Source organism: Amblyomma maculatum, chromosome 1 (genome assembly GCF_055883805.1).
Source record: "Amblyomma maculatum isolate TAMU_Amacu chromosome 1, ASM5588380v1, whole genome shotgun sequence".
In the NCBI taxonomy this organism is placed as follows: domain Eukaryota; kingdom Metazoa; phylum Arthropoda; class Arachnida; order Ixodida; family Ixodidae; genus Amblyomma; species Amblyomma maculatum.
Genome location: NC_139344.1, coordinates 258,937,025 through 258,955,930, shown reverse-complemented (window position 1 = coordinate 258,955,930; position 18,906 = coordinate 258,937,025). Strand labels below are relative to the sequence as shown.

The 18,906-nt window shown below is 43.2% G+C and overlaps 1 protein-coding gene across 4 annotated transcripts in view; it reads right to left on the bottom strand.

Moving 5' to 3' along the window:
• Positions 1 to 18,906, bottom strand: part of Pstk (Phosphoseryl tRNA kinase) — a 54,901-nt gene that overhangs the window by 31,289 nt on the left and 4,706 nt on the right. For all 4 annotated transcript variants that reach the window (XM_084590994.1, XM_084590995.1, XM_084590993.1 and 1 more), the window contains exons 2-4: positions 14,386 to 14,635; positions 10,952 to 11,135; positions 1,572 to 1,729 (exon numbers count right to left, since the gene is read on the bottom strand). In XM_084590994.1, the coding sequence (XP_084447120.1) occupies positions 1,572 to 1,729; positions 10,952 to 11,135; positions 14,386 to 14,635 (592 nt within the window). The remainder of the gene's footprint in view (positions 1 to 1,571; positions 1,730 to 10,951; positions 11,136 to 14,385; positions 14,636 to 18,906) is intronic.

The following is an 18,906-nucleotide window of genomic DNA, read 5'->3' as shown; positions in this document are numbered from 1 at the left end:
AAAAACCCAAGTTGGCAGCTCCTGCCACCTCAGCCACGCCATGTGGTCCCGTCAAACAACCCACTGACCAATCAGAGCCCAACCATGTCACCTGCCAATTATCACTTGCCAGAGGCATGCTCGTGATGCCGTATTTTCTGCAAAATAGGGCCTTTGGAGTCTGCTTTTTCAGATGACGTGCTACTGAAACAATGACCATCATTGGATGTCCTTCCTTTCGACGGTTTGGGTCATTTCGATAAAATTTCAGTTGTTAGTCCAGCCTCTGTCCTGTTTTCTTCTCTTTCCCTGTGCTGCATTTTTTCTGCTGATTATAAGATAACCCTAGTCCCTTGCAGCCCCATGAAAGCTAGAGATGTCCTCAGTCAATCATGGGAACATTAATTATGTTCCTTTGCACCGTATCGTCTGCACATTGTCTGCTTGGGCGTATGCAGATATGGTTTGAAGAGAGTATAAACTCATGCTGTCTATAAAACAAACACTGAAAAACATTGAAAGCTTTAGAAAAGCACTTTGTGTGAAATTACGCTGCTTATCACATATGCACTTTTTGTTCAGTGCACTCAAACACGAACATAGTGAAAACTACAGCCTAGAGATGCCTTCTTGGTTTTAGAAGTGAAACCATTTTAGTGCAAAAGCAGTGAGGGGTAAATCAGAAAAACAGATAGTATGCCTGAAGCCTTGATGTCTACGAAAGTTTATCTAAAGCAAAAGACACACGAAGGAGGTCGCCTTAACCTCACAATGGACATTTGTTTTCTTCACAAAATTCTAGTCAGAATGGCCTTTTAGCACCCATACCACTATCTGGAGACTGAACAAATACTGATATTGAAAAACCCTCACTCGCTGCAAACAGGACACAGAGCAACAAAAAAAAAATATGACCAGGACTTGATAGCAGTGACAAATGACAATTGGCTTGTGACGAGCCTAGCTCGTATATGTTCACTAGGGGTTTAAGCAATTTATTTACATTCAGCCTCATGAAAAACCAACCAATGGTCTCACATTCTTCATCTTATGGAAGAATTCACCTTAAATGAGTTTATCTTAATGGGTGTGTGCTGTACAATTATGTGCAATGGCCTCAACTAACATGCTTTTGTTAAATCTGTGTTTATTTTTAGGGTGCAAACAATAGACTAGTTGTGAGCTTTACCACAATTTTTACCATAGCAGCCAAGCCTAGACTGCTTTAAAGCTATTATACTGGGCTACTTGCAGCCAAAAACAGGAAGTGAACAAACTACATACTATCAGCATCAAATGAAATGCAAACAGAATGACCCAGATGCAAGCACAAGAACACCCAATTTATTAGCTACAGAACAAGAAATACAGGCGGCGTCAATTAAAATTTCCATACAGTGATTTTAGCACCCGTGTAGCAGGTACCCTGTCTTCCCAACAAAAATCTTCTGGTTTTCCTGTTTCCATCCGAACTCTCCTGTTCGCAGTTCATTTGACACTGACTGCACGCCGAGTACCTCGAACTAGGGTTCGTGCACGAAATGTAATTATAAATGCTACATGAAACATTCAATAATTCAATCGTGCCTCACCTCCTTGTGCTTGCCTTATGAACTTGGACACAATGGCACGAAGCTCTAGATCCCATACGTGAATCTGACTGGCCGGAACCTTCTCTCTGATGGGGCTTGCAGCCACAGGAGACCATGGTTGCCTTGATGCAGCCTCTATAATGGCCATGACTTTCTCTCTAGATGAACAGCAAAGGAAAAAAAGGCTACTTTCATCAAGATTGGTAACTTTGCAATCTTTGTTTATGGCTTCTTTGTTTATGGTCTCATACTGGGCAACCACCTGTCTTAGGCCGCTTGCTCAGTGAATTTTCTCGCACCTTACATGCGCTAGTGTTCCTGCTTTTTTCAGAAATATGTGGTTTTGATGTGTTGTTTCGCTGAATTATCAGTCATGGGACACGATCGCTGCGTCTTAGTGTAAAAAAAAAAAAAAAAAACGGCACTTCACTCGCACTGCGTGGTTGGGTGCAAAGCGAACTTGACTTCAAAGCAAACCATGAACAGAGGAGGTACAAAGGAAGTTTAAATCGTGCGGACAAGAGAAGGGGGGGGGGGCACCTCCACGCCAGATACAGGTGACCCTAGCGATGCCACTGAAAAATCCGTCACGGCTTCCACTTCTTGCCCCTGTATGTTCCAGGACTTGATAGGGTAAGATGCCATGATATTTGTCTTCTTGATGTTCAGTTAAATACAAGGTTCTCTCTCTTCTTTCACGCGCATCAGGAGCCTCTTAAGTTCCCCTTCACTTTCTGCACTTGAATCGGTATCATCCGCATATTAAGGTTGTTGATCCGTATTTCAGCAATCTTCACTCCAGCTGAAGACTCGTCCAGCCTGCCTCTCCTCATGATACACTCAGCAAAGAGGTTTTTTTGAGCAACTCTGCTGGAATACCATCAATTCCACTAGCTTTGTTCTTAGCAAGGCTCGTTAAAGCCCATTCAGTTACATGCTTCAGGATGCCCGGCTCGAGATCAGTAATCATGAGTAGACCATTGACACAAAGTAGGATATATTCTTTGTAACTCGTACAGATTCTCTTACTCATTTTTGCCACATACATGCAACGACTGGAACCATCTCCCGAGTGATATCGCATGCATCAACAATTACGTCCTTTACAGGAAGGCATTATCAGCTTTGATGTTTGTCGATGCTGCAGACTAAACAGTGAAGTGCCTTGTTCTGTTTGTGTTTATACTTTTGGTTCGAAGCAACCACATTTAGATCTTGCTTATGTGTTCTGCTATGCCATAAAATGATCTGCTTATGTAGTTGGTTTTCTTTTTACTCTTTATTTCAGTGGCTGTGTACAATTTTGTATTTTGTGTGTGTTAAATGGCCTTTTCAAACTGTACCTATTATCTATTATTTAGTTATTTCTTACATGCTCAGTTGTATATTGCTATAAGTACATCTTTTTATTGCTTTTATTATTTTGTTAGAAACTGTTGTAATTTGGTCATTATTACTGATTTATCTAATGGGATCTGCGTCAAGGGTTCACTGTTCTAGCAGATATCACCGCGTATTCATTTATTTCGTTTTTGTATCACTGTATTCCACTCCCCTTTACAATGCTTCGGCGATTGAGAGTACGTAAAATAAATAAATAAATCATAACCTTCTTATGTTGGGTTTGCACAAACGAGCTCTTCTTGTACAGTTCTTATGTGTATTCTTGCCGCCTCTTCTTTATCTCTGAGATGTCAGACAGGTCACTGCCTTGTTTGTCTTTTCTCATGCCAAGCTTAGCACAGAAGCTTCCTTTGATAGCTTTAATTGCCTTAAACAAAGCTCTTGTGTTCCTTAATTGGTTGTTGTGATTGTGGTTTGTGGGGTTTAAGGCCCCAAAGTCACTCAGACTATGAGAGACGCCATAGTGGAGGGCTACAGAAGTTTAATTGGTTGTTGTCCTCAACGTCTTTGCACTGTATATTCAGGAAGACATCCTTATCTCTTCTTGCTATTCTCTCAAAATCGGCATTTAAAATCTTGTGTCTTTCTCTTTCACACACAACTTTTGCCATCCTGCATTCCTCAGCTACTTGCAAAGCCTCTTCAAGCAATCACTTTGCTTTCTTGTGTTTTTTTCCTTTGGTATTATCTCAATAGCAACCTCTTGTATACCTAATATCATAAACATCAGTCTAGGTCACTTCAGGCTCTCTTCTCTCTTCTAGATCTAATTCTTGAAAATGATTCCTCACTTCCACAGCATATTCTAATGGAATACTGAACAGCCTTCTAGCTTTCTGCACTCTCTTCAATCGAAGCTTAAATTTAAAACCACAGGGTGCTAAAAACATACATCTTGCTTTTATGTGCTTTTCTCAGGCACAAAAAATACTTCTAAGTATGTTTATGCCTTTATTTATTTATTTCACCCACAGCGCCATGTGGCATTACAGCTGAAGGGGGGGGGGGGGGGGGGGGGGGGGAGCAGGAAATGAAAATAAAAACTAATAGGCAAGCAACCGAATATACAATCAAAAAATTATAAAAGCAATACTTCTGAAAACCATTGAAGAAACAAGGGCTTAATTACAATGCACATTCCGCAAAAACGGGAAAAAAATACATCAGTGGTGGCAATGATAGCAATATCATATGGAAGTTTATTCGATTTGCGAATTGTTTTGGTGAAGAATACCTTGAAGAAGTTCGTTTTACACCTGATCTCTTAAATTCTATAGGCATGACCAAGACGCAGTGAGACGTAGTCGGGATAACGCAGACAATTCTCTAGAATAATACCAGTTTTATTGTGAAATACACCGTGGACAAATTTTATTCTAAGGGATTTCCTTCGTTGCAGAAGTGATTCCCATCCAAATTTACCCTTTGCAACAGGGACACTAAAATTTCTGGAAAAATTGGCATTAACAACTCACGCAGCCAAATTCTGGATCCTTTCAATCTTGTAAATATCTACCTACAGCCAAGGGTCCCAGACATAAGCATATTCTAGTAGTGGTCTAATGTTAGTTTTATACAAGAGCTCTTTAGTGTTATAAGAAATTCTTCGCATTTCTGCGAAAAAAACTAAGCACTCTGGATGCCTTGTTTGAAATGCAATCTACCTCGAACCTCGTAATAACGAAGTAGTATGGGGCGCGAAAATATTTTCGTTGTATTCAATATTCAATATAAAAGCGCGCGCCCAAATTCCTGTAAATAAGTTTGCTAATAAAATGGAACAAAATGCGCACTAATATGGACAACACAAAGTGTGAAAATAAGCAATTTTTTAATTAGAAGCTTGGTGTAAACATAACATCTCGCCTTTCGTTCCATGTTGGAGGGTGCCCAACGAAGGACTTGGCCACAAAAATAAAAATCTTGAACGCCTTGAAAGAGGGGCTCTCACACGAATAAGTTATGTACAAATACGACGTGAAGAAGAGCACTTTGTCAAAGTACGTGAAGATGGAATCTGAGATTATGCAGGCATACGAGAGTGAAAACCTTTATAGGAGGCGAAAGCGTCTGCGAACAGCAGCACATTCCGAGGTGCAGGACGCCGTCCTGTAATGGATTGGTTACTCTCGTAGCGCACTGCTGCCCTTAACTCTTTCCCTACTAAGCCCCTTGAGCATCGTTAGCCAGCTAAAAATGACTTCGCATGCCGATTTTCAACCCTTCCGCGTCACTCACGCACACGCTATACCATCTAGTGTGTAATCATGTAACTGAAGTTTCGATATTGATGCTGTTAACGTTTTTCCCGCGAAGCGGCTATTTTTGAGCGCGCTCCGAACACGTGAAAGCGTCTGAGTCGCATGCGAATATGCCGTCATCCGCGCTGACGACGCGCGCTTCAAACTGTCGCAAATCTGACGAATACGCGCTATCTACGATCGATTTTATCAATGACCCAAGTAGCAGTGACTCTGAAGATGCTGCCAATTATCGTCAAAATTCCCTTCGCACCCCGATGACGATGGAAATCAGCCCGGAACACCAGCGGCCGCACTCCAGTCCACTAACGATGACTTCGAGCGCAAATTTTGAACCTTTCCGCGTCGCACACAGACACGCTACACCATATAGTGTGTAGTCGGGTAACTGAAGCTTCGATTTTGTTGCTGTTTACTTTTTTTCCTGCGAGGCGAATATTTTTGAACGCGCTCCTAGCACGTGGAAGAGTCGGAGTCGCATGCGATAATGGCAGCATCTGCATTAACAACGCGCGCTTCGAAACGTCGCAAATCAGACGATTCCGTACTTTCTATGACCGATTTTATCGATTACCCAAGTAGTAGTGACTCTGAAGATGCTGCTTTATTGTCAGAATTCAGTTCCGACCCCGATGGCGATGCAAACCAGCCCGGAACATTGGCGGCCACATTTTGCTGGCCTGTTTTGCATGCGTCTGGGACCGCTCTGGATGTTCTGTTTGTGTTGTTGGTGTCATTTACCACATTCCCAGAGTGTCAACTTCATTTGGGCACGATATCTTGCCTCCCGCAAAACAGGGAGTGGCGTTCTGCCCAAGAAGGGAGCCGGGCATCCATTTCAGCATGGCATTCTGCAGCGACCCTTGTTGATTGCTTATTGTGCATCAAGAACACTATTCAATACATAACTTTTATTTTTTCACAGGGAGTGGCAATATAATGTTCTGCATTTTGCATATCTCGAAAAAGTTTTCAAATTTGTATTGTTTCATTTATAAGTGCATTTCGTCAAGTCTTGTTCAATTTTTTTCTTCAAAAATCTAGTTCTTGGGAAATTATATTGTGTGTTACAACCCACAATGTCATATTCAAAGTTGCATGCCTAAAAAGGAATCTATTTAGCTTTCTTTTTGTGTATTGCATAAAATATTAGACATGATAGTTTTTAGAGAAAAAAAAAATATACTGAAACCTACAGAAAACGGCCATTATGCCCACGGTAGGGAAAGAGTTTAAAGTGGAGCAATGGTTTGAACTCAGGCTGAAAGGTTTGCCCTGAATATGGGCGTTACTACTTTTAAAGCTTCCGATGGTTGGCTGAGTCATAATCATTTTAAGGAGAGACATGGGACTTGTATTCAAAAGCGTGTACGGAGACAAGGCTGCCGTCGATGATAATGTGACTGAGAATTGGAAAGCTAGAGAGCTCTGCGAGCATACTGCTGCATTAGCGACGGAAAATATTTTCAATACTGACGAAACTGCGCTTTTTTTCAAGGCACTCCCGAACAGAACTATCGCATTTAAGAGGTATCCCTGTATCGGCGGCAAACATGACCGGAATGGAGCGCCTGTCTCTGTTTGTAATTGGCAAGTCCCGAAAATCTAGATGTTTTAAAAATTCAAGAAGCCTTCCAGTTGATTACAGTCAAACCCGGATATATAGAACCCGGATATTTCGAATTTTGGTTATATCGAACTCGCGGAATGTCCCCTTGAAAATCCCATGTAAAAGTATAGGAAAGCTGTGTTGTATATCGAACTCAATTTCACCGGTCGTTCGATATATCGAACTCTGCACCACGCATTGGACGGTGCGCCTCCCCCAAAGACAATCGCATCACCCTCGGCCGTTTGCCACAAGACGTTTTCAAGCCACGCGCGGAAGGAATGAGAGGGCACAGTTCAGCGACGGCTGGTCTAGGGCAGCGCCACGCCCTTCCCCCAAAGGTGCGCGCATCTGCGGTGATCGCTGCCGCGCTAGCACGCGACATTTGCAAGTCGTGTGTGAAGGAACGAGAGGGAACCAATGCAGCCATGGTGTTCAGGAGGGGGGAAAAACGCGATAGAGCGAAGCGCAAGGGTGTGCCCACTCTTCTGCTGAGCTTTATCTCTCCCCTTCCTCACTCTTTCTCGTTCCCAGCAGCACGCACTGCGCTTGCGCGGGCAAGCCAGCTCAGCCCGTGGCAGACGCATCTCCAGTGTGTTGCGAACGCTCTACGCGCAGCGGCTGGCGTGCGATAAGTGTCTCCTGTCGTCGTGCTGAACGTGCGTAAGCTACGGCGGCCGCCCGCTAAAAAACGTTTCTTTTTTTTTGTTTTTTGTTTTTTTTTTTTTCGAGAGTTGTTCTTGTCGGGCTGAACGTGCGGCGCAGCGTAAGCTATGGCAGCTGCGTACATTAAAAAGCGGCAGTTTTTTTTTTTTTTGTGAGAGTCATTCATTCCTGCGTCTACGAATCAACGAAAGCACGCGGTTGGCTGCGGTCATGCCACCAGCTTTTAGAATTGTTCGCTCCAAATGGCATTTGCAGCTATCACGCTTGCCAATGATTTTGTAGCAGTGGACTACGTCCGCCCCACCCTAAGCACGGCATGACAAATCGAACCAGGCTTGTGCAATCAAGCCATCACGCGGGCACTCAGCCAAGTTCGCTCCCTGCCACCACAGGATCTATGAAAAGTGTAGTTGAAAGATAAACAAGTCATGGCGTTATCGCTGCGCAGCATCTTGGCGCGCTGCCAATAAATGAGCTGTGGATGCAACGGTCGAAACGAAAGAATGCGCCACCGAACGTTTTTTTTTTTTTTTTTTTTTTTTTTTTTTTTTTTCAAATTCTCGGGGGCAAAAATGGGGAGTGGGTTGACTACGCGACAAACACGGTATCATTTTTCCCGATCGCAAGTGGCGCCTCAAGCCGATTTCTATATATCGAATTATCGATATATCGAACTATTTCGCAATCCCCTTCGAGTTCGATATGTCCGGGTTCGACGGTATTACGCGAATTGTAAGGCATGGATAACCGCGGAGATATTAGGGAATGGCAACACAAACTGGACCGTCGGTTCCTGGCGAACGACCGGAAGGTGCTGATGATTGCTGATAATTGCAGTGCACACTGCAATGTTTCTGGACTACAGGCTGTAAAGCTAGCCTTCTTTCCTCTAAACACTACTGCTGTCGTGCAGCGATGGACCAGGGGGTTATTCAGTTCATCAAGTCGAAGTATAGGAGGCACCTCCTGAAAAGGATTCTCCTGTGCAATGAGGCTATGAAAATGTATAAAGTGTCGCTTCTCAGCACCGTGCACATACTATTAGCTTATAAGTGAGACAGTACGCCACTGCAGGTGATCGCCAACTGTTTCCGTCACAGCGGCTTTGCTCACTCTGGTGCAGACGAACCAGTGCGCACCACTGAACAGTGCGTCAATATTACTGTCCGGTGACAATCGTTTTGAAGACTCGCTTCCTGAATAAGTGCGTCTTGAGGACTATATCAACATAGACACGGGTGTGGCCATCGCTGGGTCATTAACGGAGAACGAAATTGTCGAAAATGTGCTCATTGCCTCGGACGACGAATCCTCGGAGGGCGACACCACACGTGAGGAGTTGCCACAAGTACTGCGCCACACGGTGAGAGAGGCCACGGACGCTCTTGTCGTTCGGAAACAATTCTACCTTGAGGCTCGCGTTCGCGCAGTGAAGCATCTCACAGAACTGCGCAAAATCGTAAAATCGTGCCAAAGGCAGGCGATTATTTGAGTTTTTCTCCAGACAAATCTGCAGCAACTGAGTGGTTTCTCGCAATTGCTAAAAGCCGGCGTCATGATCGTGGCTGACCGTATGCTTTCTTATGGTTGGGATGGACGACTCATAAAAAAAAAAAGAAAGAATCAGCTCCCCTTCGAAGTCACGTCGATTTTTCTTGAAAAAGAAAAAGTGGGTCATTACACGAGTAAATACGGTATTTCTGGTTAGCGCTTTGTTGTTCCGACTGGCCAGTGATGTCACCGCATGACGCGTCCTAAAACTTCTGCACCGCGGGTTTTGTACGCACACGACGAATGGCGTGGCGGTACACCCCTGTCATCATTTTGTTTCGCTCGCAGATTCCAGACTGCCCGCAATATTGGCCTGTAAAAGGGCAGATGTAAAACGCGGTGTGTCAGGGCTGAAGTTCTAGTTCTCATCCGGTTATCAAGGTGGCTGCAGTTACATGCATGCGATGCGCGAGACTTCGTTAAATCGAAAGTGCAGCATAAAACTACTTCGTTAAATTGAGAGAAATTACATAGTTTTCAATGGGGCCGAGATTGGGAAACAAATTTGTTATACAGTAAAACCTCGGTGATACGAATCTCACGGGGTCGCGAAAAAATTTGTATCATCCAAACATTCGCATCATCAAAACAAACGAAAATAAGTATGCAGAAGCATGGGAAAGGCAGTTGCGCATATCTGTTTACGTCCGAGAAAGTTTATTACGGTCGCGCAGTCACAGCTCGCCACTCGCGGTAAACACAGCGCGACAGGTGATAGTGACATCGGCGACGCACGGGACGCATGCCTCCGCTGACTTTTCGCGTTGCGTGCAGCACAAGAGATGGCGACATGCCAGCCACGTGGCACCGCAGACTGCTCGCGATGCGTACAGCGCGCCTAGCGGTCACGAAGTCTATGATGTGCAGCCCGTGCGCCGCTGTAAACCTTTCGCGGCGTGGAAAATGATTGCGATGCCGGCAATGTGCGATCCGCCCGCCTCCGTGTACTTCTCGCGGCGCGCACAGCATGACTGGAGATGGCGGCATGAGGGCCGCACAGCGCCGCAAACTGCTCGCGGATCGCGATACGGATACAGCGATGTTCGGTCCGTGCGCACCTGGTACACCGCTGCCAGCTACGGCCAGCTAGGTCTGCGGATTGTGGACCACGCGCCGCTGAAAGCTTTACACGCCGTGAGCCCGACAGAAAGCGCAACGTCGGCGAGGTGTGGACCACGCGTCACCGCGAATTGCTTGTGATGCGTACATACAGCGCGGCTGGCAATCGTGGAGTCAACGTACGTAGTTCTCAAGGTTGCGGTCGCAGTTTGCATGTGAGTATCATCTGTTGTGGCGCGGGAAAGTGTTCGAAATTTTTAACATTGTCCACAATGCCCTCTGGTTGGGGAATTTCGCAAATTCGTATCATCCCGAAATTTGTATCAACCAGATTCGTATCACCGAGATTTTACTGTATCACGAATTTCGTTACACTGAGGTCCGTTATAATGAGGTTTGACATATATATATATATATATATATATATATATATATATATATATATGACCACATCTGAGATCTGGCATGTAGGCTAACCTTAGCACGAACAAGCAATGCCTTAAAATGATGATGTATGTTTAAATGTACAACAGGCTTTTTCTGTGGTCAGCTTGAATTACAGCCAAACCCTGAATGATTAGAGAGAAAAGAGGTTTACTACTAAAGAAGCATCTCCTGAACAAGCTCGCAATATTTTTTAGTATCCAAAGAATACCTTCAGCTGATATCTAAGGAAAAGATAAACGGCAAACTTTCTGGGTATAATAAGGTCAAGCCCAAGATTCATGTAATTTGTGCAGAGAACAAACACTGGGATTGGTTGCTGGAATTCAGACTTTACGTGAAACTAATAGGCTCTATACATATGAAGAGAACACTAAAGTACTCACATGCAGCCTGGTGTCCCATCCACAATTATCGTGAGCTGCTCCCAAAACTCATCATGAGACACCTCAAATTTTTCCGCCATGGTCCTTATCGTCAATTCAGGAACAGAAAAGGCACGACTGGCATTTCTTCGAATAGCGTCTTCCACTGTGCACTGCAGGAACACCTGGCAGAAGCCCAAGGAATCTGCAAGCATACAGAGCAAACATAATATAGAAGATAACAAAAAATCCAAATGTGTACACCGAAAGTAATATTTCACCTTACACTTATTTGCAATCCAATGCAAGAGGAAAAAGGTACACAAGGCTAGGTACAAAAGGCACACTGTGCAGCATGGAAGCAAGGTGAAGACTGTTTTGTAAAAAGGCTAAGGTCGTCGATACCAGCTACCTTGCACAAGTAGCAGTAATTTTAGCAGTCAATTATTTTGAAACATCTAAAAGCAACTCATGCTCTAAGGGATGCCTTAAACGAGGGCTACAGATAGTTCTGGCTACTTGAGGTTCTTTAACACACTATAACAGTGCACAGCACACGGCCACCTTGCATTTCTCCTTCACCAAAACATGGCTACCGTGGCCGGGATCAAACCCAGATCCCATAGATTCAGTAATCGAGCGACCTAACCACCAAGCCACTGTAGCAGGGTACCAAATAATTTATCATAATTAAAGCTTTCTATAAATGCATTGCTCAAATAATGTATTGAACAGATTTAAACTACATTATCTGGGTAGTCCTGATATAAAAAGGTTTACTTCTGATCAATTATTAGGTGCCCCCAGCATGGACTCAGTGGGTGCCATAGCCACAGAGCCACCATGATGTTGCGCGAATGAATTGCTTAAAACTAAGACTTTATATAACAAGACTGCCCAAGTAATATACTGAACAAATTAAAACACTATTCCCCTAGAAGCCCCCATAGTACATAAATAGGACCCTATTAAGTGTGGCACACAAATTGAATGAAAGTTTAGAAGGTACAACTGTGAGCAAAATATACTAGCATTGCCTCACCATGCAATGTTCCAGTTTGCACACCTGCCAACTGAGCTGTTCCCATACTGCATGCATGGCATCTTTTTGTGGTTTGATTGCCATAAGCTGCGATCACACATTTTTACTACTTTTTTTTACCGTCCTTGAAATCTTGGATGGAACATGCATGAATGAGAGATAATACTGTAGTTTTACTTAGTATTTCACAAGCTCGGCGAGCACGTAGAATTTATTATTACAATGAAACTAATCTATACAAAAGCAAAGCAAAGTGGATTTACAAAATTATCAGGAGGACTGCCTGCCAAATCGAGACATAAATATGGTCAAAACACGTGGCATGTCTTGCTTCCAGCTGGCGAAATTTGTAGGGGGTACATCTACTTTATAACACCGTTTATTGCTTATTCTGACCGGGGGGAATGATTTGCATCTTCTGTTACTTCCCAGGTGAAAACCTGAAGTTTAAATACAAATGGCCTCATTGTAAAGTGATGCCACTTGGAAGCAAGTGGGACCATTTGAGAGTGGTTTTCGCAGATGGTTCCAATTGAAAGCAGGTGGACTTGCCAATGTCCATTTGTGACAATTTGGAATAAGAGTGGTTTGCTAAGTGGGACCCCCTAGACCATAAAATATACATCTGGACATCATGTGGAACCACTTGGTGTCACAAAAAAAAAAAGAAGAAGAAAGGAGAGGTAACGCTGCTAAAGTCTGCCACTTGCGCTAATATTTTTTGCTCACAGCTGCAAGCTTTAGGTGAAATGGATGGACACTTAGCGTAGTAAAAGCTCATTAATTCATGGGAGCGGAAAACACTGGCAAAAGCGATAAACACTGGCTGCCTGGTCATCTCACAAGCACTGCGTGCTTAGATCGACCAGCATACCTTTATGTGTATTTCTGTTTGTAAATAAAAGTTGATTGATCATTCTGCCAGCACAAGACGATCATGCACTACAAAGACTCATAATTTCTATAGCAAACTCGTATATTAACTTAATGGTTGTACCAAAAACCCTTAGGAAGAAACATCACTTATTGAAATTCCTGATATGAGTCAAGAAGCAATACGAAATACCAGCACCTAATATATTCGTCCTTTGGGATCTACAGGAGCTTAAGCAGGGATGCGGGACTAAAATAATAGCTATCACCAAAAAAGATGATTTTAAATTTTTAATGTTTTTAACTAAGCATGTATTAAAGAAACTTCTCACCTAGTTTGGTTGTCATTTGTACAGTGGAAAAATTGAAATTAATTTTTTTGTGAGATGAGGTGCACTCACCACTGAAAACTCCTATAAACGCTGATTTCAAGACGTAGCTGCATAGCAGGCAAGAAGCTGAACACGGAGTGTATCCCCAAGTTACAATGCGTATTTATCGCACTCTCTAGCAAAAAAAGACCTGCTATCGAAAGTATAGCAGACTCTAAAAAGAAAACCAGAAAGGCAAATTTTGGGCCATGGGAACAGCGGATTGACTGGTAAACTGGAATAGAAACTTTTTTTGACTAAAACTAAGCATGTAACCCTTGAACACTGTTCTCGCATCACTGGAAGCCTGGCTGACCTAAGTAATCAACAAGCTGGAGCTAGAATAAGAAGCCTAGGCAAAGATGTGCGCCCAGCAACCAACCAAGCAAAGAATTTCACAAGCGCAGACAAGGGTGCTGGACAGCAGTAAATCTGAGAAAAAAAAAAGCAAACTGAAGCAATTGTTACAGAGCAGCATCATGTTGAAAAAGACAGCCCAATGTATGCACCAAGCCACTTTGATATATTAATTTAGGCCTTAAACTTGAATAGCGTGTTATAACATCTTTGAACTCATTTTTCTCAGTTTGTATTTTCTGCAAGAAGACAACCATTCCCGAACTCTTCCACCTGCTGCTTTCAAGGTGGTTTCTTAACTAAAATTTTGTTGAGAACATGACAAGGTACCTTTTAGATGCTTAATTATTCCATAAGAGAAAAATATCACATAAGTGACATGCACTGAAAACCAAAAAAATAAAAATTGTTTTTAAAGTGCTCAGATTTGTATAAGAATGTCATAAAGAACCTGCAATTGGCCTTACCCTGCACTACCTAGAAGTTATCTAAGCACGAACGGTTAGCACATCTTCATGACTTTTGACATGATAGTTTTCCTAAGCTGGCACACTTAATAACTCATTATGACAGCTACAACTTTTTCTGTTTGCGCTAAGGTGATGAAACACAGAATATATTCTAATAAGAGGACGATAAGCCATCTCTGAAAATTTTATCAAAATTGGTCCAACAGTTTAAAAGCTGACCTTTTAGCTCTGCATCCCCCCTTAAATGTAACTATCAACAGCAGAGGCTAGATCTGCAGTGTCAGATTAAACCAAAATACGACAGTCAAAAGTAACACTGACAAAAGATATCTGCGAACTCACAATTGCGGGCCAGCTTAAACCATGCCGCACGCATGCTTCGATAGTAGAGATTGTCGTCGACCATTATCAAAGCCTTCTCATTGGATTGGATCTGCTTTGTGGCAGCCAACAAGCGGCCAAGCATTTCATTCACAGGGTCCTCATACACATGGCTTGGCTCAAAGTTGTCCCCACAGAGCTGTCCAATGTAGCAATCCGCAGCTTCAAGCAAATGTTGGCGGCATTCTTTGGTAAGGCCTTTGCTGGAGGCCTGCATCAATGAATACAATAGCAATAGAGTTGCAATTTAATCAGCTCAATTAACTTTTCAGCAATGATGCTCCGTGGGTACAAGAAAGGAAATAAAAGTGCCATCGTGCTAGATATTGAGGTAAAAATTCACACAACATGTCAGCAGTCATCCCTCCAATGGTTAAAAATACATTTTTACGCGATAGCGAATGGGCTCCATGTTGCAGAAAAGCTGGCGTCAGCGTTGTCATGGTTGTAAAGCAAAAATCAGCAGGAAGCAAAGAAATAACAGAAGTCTTGCAGGCCACAGAATCTAACTCAGTTAGACACACGTGACTTCGATTAAAAATTGTGGTGCAATTAATCTTTGCACTGCATTCAGGATGGTGACCTACCATTTCACTTCTCATTTAGCACTCATCTGCTAGTCAACTTGGAGGCTATTTTGTGACGGATTCTAACCGACGGCATATGTACCGTCTGTTGCAGAAGTTTGCAGCCCAACGCGCTGGGCGGAGGAGCAGTATCGCTCCTGAGAGGCTGCGCTGCGCCCGCCAGCGCGGCCTGGTGACGCAGCTATAAAGAGTGAGGAGGCTTGTTCTCTTCCCCTCATCACGCGGCTGAGAGCAAAAATGTGCGATATCAACCGCGGGATGAAGGGAAGAGAACAAGCCTCCTCACTCTTTATAACTGCATCACCAGGCCGTGCCGGCGGACGCAGCGCTGCCTCTCGGGAGTGATACTGCTCCTCCGCCCGGCACGTTGGGCTGCAAACTTCTGCAACAGACGGTACATACTTTCGATTGTATGCCAGTAATTGTAAGTATGGGTGCCTACCAAGAAGGGAGACAGATACTGCACCTTCCTTACCCCAAAAACCAATTTACAAGAAAAAAATAATAAAATGCGCAGAATGAAAAGGCTGTGTTAAAGGCGCTACCGCACCTGCTCGGTAGCTTGAGAAGCTCGAGAGTCCCCCTAATTTTTTAATGACACGCTGGCAACACATCAAACTATTTAATGCTGTTTGCAACATCACATGTATCAAGTGCAAGATAAAAGTAATAAATGTACCACAACTAGACACAGTTCCCAATGCGGTAGTGAAATTGATAACAAGCTTCTTCTAACAGCTTCCATAGAAGAAAATGCTATATGTAGCAGAAATTTCAGGTTCTGTAGAAGGGAAGATTACATTTCAAAGAAAAATTTTGCCTTTTAAGCACCTAAAAAGGGGAGCAGCAGCTATATTTTTGCTATTGGAGCTACCGAGTTCACAGTTTTGCTATGATCACTATTAAAACAAAAAACAAATCCTACATTCAAGTTTCATTCTTATACTAGTACTATTAAAATCTTCAAGGTGAAAAATAAATATATGAAAAAACAATCACAAAATGTAAGAATACTTCTGAGACCAAAGCCCCCAAGTAGCATTTCTCATCTTTCTTTAGCCATTACAGAAGGACACAGCCTATGAAATCAGGTTGGCGCAAACCAGGATAGACACAAGAGAGACAGAAAGGACAATGCACTACTTACCTCTCTTTTGTCCGTCCTGGCTTGCACTAACTTGCTTTCATAGAATATGTGTAATGAGCCAGCAACAAGTTTTATGAAGGGGCACGAAGTGGTGCATCACTGGTGAAATTCAACAAAGAGAGCTTGCGAAATGAACGAGAAGCAGAAGCTGTGATGCGAACGATCCCATTTCTTATACATTCCCTCACAATGATTCCACCCAAATGCTCATACTTTGACAAAATCATGAGTGCTCACTTACTTTTGTTTATTCAAACTGCGGGCTCACTCGCACTCAGACTCACACATGCTAGAGATCCATAAACTAGTGAACTCAAATTCATTTATAGTCACAACTCGTGCAAAATCACACTGATTCACGACCCATCTGGAGTCTACCACTCGCTGCAACACACAGCTGACAACTCACCTGAGCTCACTAACTCATTCCGACTCAAGACTCACCTGGTTTCACAACTCATTTGGGCTCATTCGCTCATGACACATCAGGGCTCACTAGCTCATTTTGGTTCAAGGCGCTCATGGGCTCACTGGTCTGAGCAATTTCTTTAGCCAAAGTGGCACCGACCAAGGCAAATATCTTTAGGCATAAAATACTCCAGGGAGTAGTACACACAGGAAGACGTTCGACAGAATTTTCCTTAGTTACCGAGAGACATGGCCAAGGTTATGAGCCTGCAAGCATTCTCGGTCGTGGATTAAAAGCTTTCCTCCATTCTGCTGTAATGAGAAAAAAATGCACACTGCCGCCATGAAAACACTGATCGTGATCCGAGCCTGAGCCCGGGCTTGTGATTGGAATAATGATGTGAATACAAGTACAGACTCACTCATGACTCAATCATGATTTAAAAGTGAGCTTAAGTGAGCCTGAGTGAGTTGACTCATAAGCAACTCTACCAACCTATGTAGCGTTCGAAACGCTGCTTTCTTGCAAACTGTAGCATATTTTGCTGCTAGTGTACTTTGCCCACTGATGGATTTGCAAATGTGTCACATTTGGACAATCAACAGTAGAACGATTTCGGCAGCAAAACTTTCTTCTCAGCACATCAAAAACACTTCAATAATCTGATCCCCAGCGTTGGCAGTCAGTAACTACACCGTGAGAGTGCGCGGGCTCCACTGTACAGAATACACCTGCACAACCCTGCTCTGAGGCTTTTATGTCAGACCTCTACCTTTTCTTATTCAATGCAGACTAACAGAATTTGCCAAGAAATGAAAACTGCGCAGGGTGAAAACGGTCGCCAAAATAAACCACTAGGAGAGCTCGTGTGGCATGATGCACTCAGCTATAAGCTGTTCCTGCGTGTACTGCATGTCATTAGAACCAGAAGGAGAAGATGCCTGTTCACATTCTTTGTTAGCACATTCACTCTGTTCATGGCCAACACGGCACGAAGCAATGATAAACCATGGGGTGCTGCACTTCTGTTTTCCAATCCATGAGGTTAGAGCGTCCATGGCAGCTCTTGAAATGGCCATCAAAGAATATATTTCGCGCAAAGCGTACAACCGTTATCACGAGCGCACTTTTGATGCATGCTGGCAATTGTTCATGCCAAGCCAGTGAGTGCTGCTTAGTACCAGCACAATTTTTCACCTCGAGTTCTGGGAAACAACAACAAGATATTCGCTCAGCACCTCTAACGTAAAGATGAAGTACACATACAACTAGATAGAAACACAGATTCTGTTCACAAAAATTGCAAAATGACTGCAAAAAATTTCGAATAGTATTCTTATACCCCTACTTTTCATGACACAGTCATGGCAGAAGTGCGCAGCTGGCATTTAAAAGTGCCGGCTTTAGCTTTACTCTCACCAAAGTTTTTAAATTACCTTGACATAGGAGTGGCGTAAAAGTGACCGAAAACTCAATTTTGGAGCAGACTGTAGCAGGATTTTCTATTTGGCGCAGTTTGTTCATTTGTTTGTTTGAGGGGTCTAACGTCCCAAAGCGACTCAGGCTACGAGAGACGCCGTAGTGGAGAACTCCGAAAATTTCAACCACCTGGTGTTGTTTAACGTGCACTGACATCGCACAGCACATAGGCGCCTTGCTTTTCGCCTCCATCGAAAAGCGGCCGCCGAGGCCGGGATTCGATCCCGGGTCCTTGGGAACAGTAGTCGAGTGCCCTAATCACTGCGCCACCCCGACGGGAATTTGGTGCAGTTTGGTCCACATGGGACCGTTGTTCTAGCAATGCTAGTGCCACTTTAGTTTAATCCTTTTTCATCATTCATGGCTAGGGCTTGGAATTTTTAGTTTTTATTTTCTTCATTTTTTGTTTATTTCAAACACAGCTTTGAGTTTTATCATGGTGAGTACAATATTTTACATTCAAATTTTCTTTTTTGTGCGTGTCCTGAAGTACATCATGTCTATGTGCACCACAAGAGTAACATCGCGTTTATCCTAACATTCCACATGGCACCGTTGTTCTAGCAATGCTAGTGCCACTTTAGTTTAATCCTTTTTCATCATTCATGGCTAGGGCTTGGAATTTTTAGTTTTTATTTTCTTCATTTTTTGTTTATTTCAAACACAGCTTTGAGTTTTATCATGGTGAGTACAATATTCTACATTCAAATTTTCTTTTTTGTGCGTGTCCTGAAGTACATCATGTCTATGTGCACCACAAGAGTAACATCGCGTTTATCCTAACATTTCTAACATGCCAGTGTTGAGGCTCTCGTTAATCGATCCCTGGACCAGCGTGTCAAGAAAATCTGACTAGTCGA